This window comes from Cydia amplana, chromosome 9 (genome assembly GCF_948474715.1).
Source record: "Cydia amplana chromosome 9, ilCydAmpl1.1, whole genome shotgun sequence".
Taxonomy (NCBI): Eukaryota; Metazoa; Arthropoda; class Insecta; order Lepidoptera; family Tortricidae; genus Cydia; species Cydia amplana.
In genome coordinates this window covers 12,967,892-12,975,498 of record NC_086077.1, presented here as the reverse complement: position 1 = coordinate 12,975,498, position 7,607 = coordinate 12,967,892, and the positions used below count along the sequence as shown (strand labels likewise).

General features: G+C 39.7%; 1 protein-coding gene across 1 annotated transcript; it reads right to left on the bottom strand.

Annotated features, from left to right (window-relative positions):
- LOC134650769 (uncharacterized) lies at positions 1–6,166 on the bottom strand. The gene is made up of 10 exons (XM_063505703.1): positions 6,085–6,166; positions 5,343–5,556; positions 4,591–4,711; positions 3,933–4,118; positions 2,850–3,005; positions 2,070–2,237; positions 1,629–1,811; positions 859–1,008; positions 386–504; positions 1–168 (listed from the first exon to the last, which is right to left on the bottom strand). The coding sequence occupies exons 2-10, from the start codon at positions 5,552–5,554 to the stop codon at positions 9–11; spliced, it is 1,455 nt and encodes a 484-aa protein (XP_063361773.1). The 5' UTR covers positions 5,555–5,556; positions 6,085–6,166; the 3' UTR covers positions 1–8.
- Between the last annotated feature and the right edge of the window lie 1,441 nt (positions 6,167–7,607).

Genomic DNA, 7,607 nt, shown 5'->3' with positions numbered 1-7,607 from the left:
TCGTCAATTTAAACTGGAGATTTATAACTAGCAATTTTCGAAGCGGTATACAGGCTTGAAAAGTCTCGGCTCCAAAGGTTGTAACGTTTGCAGCCCTTCTTGTCCAGCTTTAAAAAGTTGACTTTTGAAGCATTGATGTTCGAAGTTCTATTTCTCTTGTTCGAGGATCTGAAATATATAGAAAATTGTACTATAGTCGGTCAAACAACTTTGTCACTAGATAAAGGCGCGAAATTACAATTTTCGTTGAGACGATTACCCTTCGCGCCTAATTTTTATAAATTTGCTGTTTTTTTTCTGCTGGCGGAAAATACGGAAATGGCTTGACAGACTACCTACCTAAGATATAAAAAAACCGCACCACACATGGATATAAATTACGTACGTAGCTGTAGGATCCTTGAATAGCGGCGGTTTGAGCGGCAGGTTCAAGCTCATACTCATCAAAGGACACGGGAAAGTGATGCCGGCAAAGTCCATGATGCCATTATCCACTGGCAACCACTGCAAGAGGAATATTACCCAATTTTCCGTTTCAGTAGAAGGTAAATTTTAGGACTACTTAGGACATACGGTGAAATTACGTTTAATATAGTACAGAATAGGGGACTCTATGTATATGACCAAAAAAATCCACTTCAAAATAATAGTCGGCACAGAGGTTATAGGTAGGTACTTATAAGTATTATAAATGCAAAAATAACTCTGGTACCTACCGGTAGTATCGATGTCTTTTCACAACTATCCTACTGAACTTACCATGTAAAAAAATAAACCCTATAAGCCTCAATGATATTATAATAAACTCAATGATATTAGATACAGAGTAGAATTATATACATATAAAATAATACTCACTTCTCTTTCTATGGGGGGTAGATTGGTCCCATCCTTTGCGGGATATTGTGCGAGTACAGCCCTGCACCAATCCCTCAGACTATCGTCGGCCGCTCCCCGGCGGTCTAGCCTCTCCGTAAGCTCTGCCAGATTACGAATCGGAGGCAGCTTCTGAAGTAATTTCAACAACAGTGACATGACATATGTTCCTATAGGTACAAAGTTACGAACCAAATTAAGATAGGTACATATGTACCTGGGTACTTTCTTTTTAGTATCGATGTATGTGACCGAACAACGACATAATATGCGACTGAACATTAGAGGATGTACATGATGATGATGATACCTAATACCTACTGGCAAAGTTGGCTTGCCAGAGTATGTTGAATTTTTAAATTTCGCGCCTTTTTTTACTGACAAGATTTGGTTGACCAGCTATAATTACAAACTCCAAAAAAAAAACATCCAAAATCACATACTAAAAATCATCAAATTCTGGATTTTTTTCAAATTTTCTGACATTTAGTCTTAAAACGAATGTAATTTTTATAAATTAAAATATTGCGTAAATTTATATAAAAAATCGGAAAACGGATTAGTTTTACTACTGAAATAATATATAAATAGACATATGTATATAGGTAGGTTTTTCTAATTATGTATAAAATTAGATGTTTTTTGTGTAGGCTGCATCCTACACTATGCATTTAAGGGTTAATATCTTTAGAGTCTGTACGGAAAGAGAAGTAAAGTGTCGTAGAATGTATTGGACTCCATTATACACTTACAATTTTAGTATCCCGCAAAACGCGTTTTAATATATTTGTAGCCCCAGACTTCTGGCTAGCCTGCTGGGAGTAATTCTTCCGCTTTACATACTGCCGAAACCCGAGAGCACTGCAGGAGGCCGTAGTCACGGTGTTAAACGTGCCCATACTCTGGTCCATTGTATCATGACGGAGCATAATTTCCTGAAATGGGGGGCAGAGTTAAATGAGGGATTCTGCCTCCTTTGAAACGAAGGCCTTCCAAAGTTAACTCAATCACATCGATTCTGGAAGTCAACTCAAATTCCTGCATCGCGTCTAAATGTACGAGATCAAATTCGTGATGCTTTCGCAACTAGCTCGTTAATAGATCGCCAGTGAAGCCTTTTAGTGATCATGCTAATTTTAATTAATAGAACTAACCTACATATAGGTAGATAAATGCTATTCGAAAAGTTTTACCGTCAGCTTCTCAATGTCCATATCAATCTTGAGACGTGCGGCGAGTTCGGACTTGAGGTCGTCGACGAGGTACGCCCAGTATCTGTTGACCCGCGCACAGTCAGCCAGTTGTGTCTGGGGCACAAAATACAATATTCGCTTGGCCACCGCTTGCGGTAATAACTGAAGCTGTAAGATGACAACTATACATTAAATATGCGCACATACCTTGCCTTAGACTTGCCTTGATTTAAACAGATCCGGTACATTGCTTGTGTGTCATTTGTTCAAATCAGTGTGATTTTCCGGGTCATGAATCTAGAGTGTAAACTGCATATGTAGGTATTTAATAGTGAAATAATTTATTTGTACAAACAATAGGTATGTGGAATGTAACAATAAAGGGCCTTAAAATAAAAATTAAAAACTAAATAGGTTAGGTTAGATAGGCATAAAGTGCGCTTTCCTCGATAAAAGCCTTTCAATGGGTGTCCCTTTAATGCGGCTAAACCAGAAAAAGACTTATCAGTTCGAACTGCTAGTTAATAATAAAGCAAGAGCCCTTTTTATAAAACTTTCCCTAATTAGGAATATCAGCCAACTTTTGTAAACAGCCAGTAGGTACTTATATCAATAGGTACGGTACGGATACGGTACATATGAAATGGGTTTGACAGGCAAAGGTTACTTAAGCCTTATCAAAACCTATACAAAACCCTTATAAAGGGATAGCGGGCCGGTCCCTGCCTCAAACACGACTAAACGGTATGATAATCGTCTTCTGTAGATACATTTACGTACATAATCCACAGTCTCAGTGACTTCCGGTTTAGGTCTGTTAATCTTCCAAATCCTCTTCTTCGTCCCATCGCTGAAGATTAACTCGACTTCCTCTAGTTTTTGGCTGTCTTTCATAGACTTGATGATAGATCTCCATTGAGCCAAACATAGCTCCAGCTGCCAAGACGATCAATTAATCAAATAATCTTATTCTTCTTCCTCGCGTTATCCCGGCATTTTGGGATTAGTTCGGTTTCCTCACGACGTTTTCCTTCACCGAAAAGCAACTGGTAAATATCAAATGATATTTCGTAGGTACATAAGTTCCGAAAAACTCATTGGTACGAGCCATAATATCTACATTAAATACATTAAAAACGGGTCACTCACGTATATAAGATAAGATAAGATAAAATACATATAAGTATTTAATATGTCTGTGTCTCACGGAAGTTTTGTTATTAATATTTGCATTTATAACTATGTACAAAATAACAAGCATTTATTATAACAATCAATACAATCATAATACATAGGCAAAGGGGTAGATAATACATAGGCAGGGTAGAAAAGGGTACTATGTACATGATGGCTACTTATATTTGTAAATATTCTTACAGTACCTCCTGCTGTGCGGCTTTCGGAGAATTCGGAGCGGGAAAGGTAGACCCACCATCTGCGCCACCGCTCGCAGTACTTTTACGGTCTGGATCTTTCTTACCCTGAAAGAAATATTATCTTGTCCCCAGAGCACTACATTCACTTTAAAAAAATGTTAGGTAGTAATTATTTAATTATGTAAAAGCCTGATGTACTGTATCCACCGTACTGGTAAATAAATACTTTCGCATACATATAAATACTGAGGCAATCGTTAATTAACACCGAAGCCATGCTCCGAAATGACATATATGTAAAGGCTACATTAGACTATCAATAACAGATGATTTTATTCTTCTTCTTCAATCTAGCGTTTTCCCGGCCTAGCGCCGAGGTCCGCTTTCCTGCTCAGTCTTCTCCACTTCGCGCGGTCTTCGGCATTCTCAGGTGTGAGATTGTACTCTTCCATGTCATTAAAAAAAAATTGTGTCTGTCTGCACCTACCTTATCGTCCATCGATGTTTTAACGGTACTCTCCTGTCCCTCAATAACCGCTGCACTCTCTTGTAAATTCTGGAGTTGTTCCTCGCGATACTCGTCGAAAATGGCCTGGGCTTTGTCAAACACAGCCCACACGATGGGACCCCCGGCGATCTTGAGCAGCTCTGACATGAACTCGGCTTTGTGACTCTGTTTTATATAATTGTCCGGACTATTAGGTACAATTGTTGGCGTATTACAATTTTTAAACCCGGCAAATTTTTAGGTATATAATTATAGTTTGGCAAGCCATTTTCGTCAGTAGAAAAAGGCGGAAAATTATTAAAATGCGCGAAGGGTTGTCCTCCTATAGAAAATGTGATTGTGAATTTCGCGCCTTTTTCTACTGACAAAGTGGGTTTGCTAAAGAATATTAACCCATTCACTGCCAACATTTTCGTAGTGCCACGCTCGTAGCCGATCCCACCGTTTTCCCGCTTTATAGAGGAAAGGAAAGAAATTTAGCCTCTCGTCAATGTAGGTACCTAGTTGTATAGATTAATCTTTGTATCTATACGCCTACATTAAATATATAATCAAATGAAGAAATGTATAAAAAATCAATATGACCTGTGCTGTAGATCAACTGCACTTAATAATTAAGTATTTGATTTAATTATACCGAGTCCAGGGTTCGAAAAAATTTACGATCCGCTTCCATCACTTCTACCAGCATCTCTAAAGGTACCGCCGTTCTGTTGTGATCCATGGGAGTCTGATCATAGCTGGTCCACACAGTGGCTCTGAAAAGTACAAACACACCACAAAACACTTGTTAGTTTTAATTTTTAATATGTTAATTACGTTGATTATGTAAGTACTTACAACAGAGACTCGCGCCTGCAGTCAAACTGTGCAAACAGTTTTGCAGGGAACTGTATTAGATTATAAGTATTCATGTATTAATAATAACAAATAAAATAAAAATAAATAAATAAATAAATAAACTTTTTTTAACGAATGGGCCGCTTGCCTATTGGCGAATCACAACCACTCACCCACTGCACGCACGCTGCCTATCGCATCAAGAAATTCATGCATAAAAGTACCTATACACACTTATTATTAATAAGTACCTACTTCGTTTTTACTTTGTACGTTGCATCGCGGTTGATTGTGACGATGATGTTTCATTTTCAATTTCATACACCGGTAGGTACCTATAATCATGCCCGTTTCCCGGAGGGGTAAGCAAAGACACTTGCTACGATCTTGCTAAGGAATGAACGCGAACAGAATGAGAGCGAAATTCGGCACACACCTTGGTAAGAAAGATCCTACGTTTTCCTATTTTTATATAATTACCTACCATACTAAGAAGTACTTACTGCTACTTTCTTGATGAAGATGTAGAAATCAATTTGTATTACTTACTCAGACTGGGATGCAACGGCATCTTTCGGACGACAATTCCAGATAGATTTCAACAACAGAGACAGCGTCCATGCGCAGGGAATGTCGTCTTCCAGTAACATCAGGCAGAAGCGTTTCTTGTTTACACTTGAGACGCGGATAAACCAAAATTTTGTAAACATCATGTGATTGAAGAAACTAGTTTCATCCAAGTCATAACATTGAGATTGCATCTCTAAAATAGATAAATTAAATCTTATAGGTCAAACCTACCAAGTAAATTTTAATTGTAGGTGGTAAGTAGCAGTGGCGGCGCGTCCATAAAAGCCGATTCCCACCGGCTTGCCTGTTTTTGGACGTTTGAGCAGAGTTGTAAAGGAAATATGTAAGCCAAATTAGCCCCGGCTTGCCTATGGATATGTTTGACGCGCCGCCACTGGTAAGTAGGTAACATCACTCAATAGTCTGCTGGGAGCATCCGAGTAGTCACAATCGCTCGAATATATTTTATTTGCTGCGTAATAATTTTATCTTTGGCCACCAATAATCATGGCGGAAAAGGCAATGAAATAAACACATAACAGCATATTGTAATATACTGGGTTCCAAGGTGTGCTTGAACCCGAATAATATCCCCTTGCCAAAAGCTTAACTTAAGATAGGTATGCTTGTAAGTAGGTACATACTAGCTACCTACCACTACTACCTATTACCTACTTACTGCTACACAAGCTACAGGAGGAAAATGTAATATTGAGCATACCAAAACCACTCTGAATATCCCATAGTATAACATCTCTTAGGTGATGCACTTGCTTTGATACTTCGTCGAAGGCAATGTGATGGCTTTGGCTCAGTGTTGGCCGAACGTTAATCCCAATTACCATTAAAAATTAACCATTGAAAAGGTTAATTCGAATTAACCATTAACCATTGAAGGAAAATTAATTGTCAATTCGCATTAACATCAATTTGCATTAATATTAATTTATTTCGAACCATTAAAAATTAAAAAGAATTAATGGTTAATGCTTCACAAACCATTAAAAATTAAATCAATTTTTAATGACAATTAAAAATATTATTGATAATTATCAATTAACAAAAATATATCGTAATTTTATAAAGGCCCCCGTAATTTTTATCTAGCTAGTGGACCTCAGGTTTGGTGCAACATAGAAACACGCCGTTTGGTCATCCGACTCGTCTTGATGAGCACTTGGGAGACCAGTACCCAAGATAGAGCTGATGCTGAACCCTGGGTGTACCTAGTGGAATTCAGGTTTGGTGCAACATACACACACGCCGTTTAGGCTATTCGACTCGTCACAATGAGCACTTGGGAGAGCAGTACCCAAGATGGAGCTGATGCTGAACCCTGGCTGTACCTAGTGGAACTCAGGTTTGGTGCAACATAGACACACGCCGTTTAGGCTATTCGACTCGTCACAATGAGCACTTGGGAGAGCAGTACCCAAGATGGAGCTGATGCTGAACCTTGGCTGTACCTAGTGGAACTCAGGTTTGGTGCAACATAGACAAACGCCGTTTTGGTCATCCGACTCGTCTTGGTGAGCACTTGGGAGAGCAGTCCCCAAGATAGAGCTCATGCTGAACCCTGGCAGTACCTAATGGAACTCAGGTTTGGTGCAACATAGACAAACGCCGTTTTGGTCATCCGACTCGTCTTGATGAGCACTTGGAGAGCAGTACCCAAGATAGAGCTGATGCTGAACCCTGGCTGTACCTAGTGGAACTCAGGTTTGGTGCAACATAGACACACGCCGTTTAGGCTATTCGACTCGTCACAATGAGCACTTGGGAGAGCAGTACCCAAGATGGAGCTGATGCTGAACCTTGGCTGTACCTAGTGGAACTCAGGTTTGGTGCAACATAGACAAACGCCGTTTTGGTCATCCGACTCGTCTTGGTGAGCACTTAGGAGAGCAGTACCCAAGATAGAGCTGATGCTGAACCCTGGCAGTACCTAATGGAACTCAGGTTTGGTGCAACATAGACAAACGCCGTTTTGGTCATCCGACTCGTCTTGGTGAGCACTTAGGAGAGCAGTACCCAAGATAGAGCTGATGCTGAACCCTGGCTGTACCTAGTGGAACTCAGGTTTGGTGCAACATAGACACACGCCGTTTAGGCTATTCGACTCGTCACAATGAGCACTTGGAGAGCAGTACCCAAGATGGAGCTGATGCTGAACCTTGGCTGTACCTAGTGGAACTCAGGTTTGGTGCAACATAGACAAACGCCGTTTTGGTCATCCGACTCGTC

Excerpts from the sequence above, each read along its gene's own strand:
- LOC134650769 (XM_063505703.1), bottom strand. The coding sequence starts at position 5,554 with ATGCAATCTCAATGTTATGACTTGGATGAAACTAGTTTCTTCAATCAC. Across the intron at positions 4,712-5,342 it reads GCCGTTGCATCCCAGTCTGA|AGCCACTGTGTGGACCAGCT; the intron begins GTAAGTAATACA and ends TGTACTTTTCAG. Across the intron at positions 1,009-1,628 it reads TTTTGCGGGATACTAAAATT|AAGCTGCCTCCGATTCGTAA; the intron begins GTAAGTGTATAA and ends AAATTACTTCAG.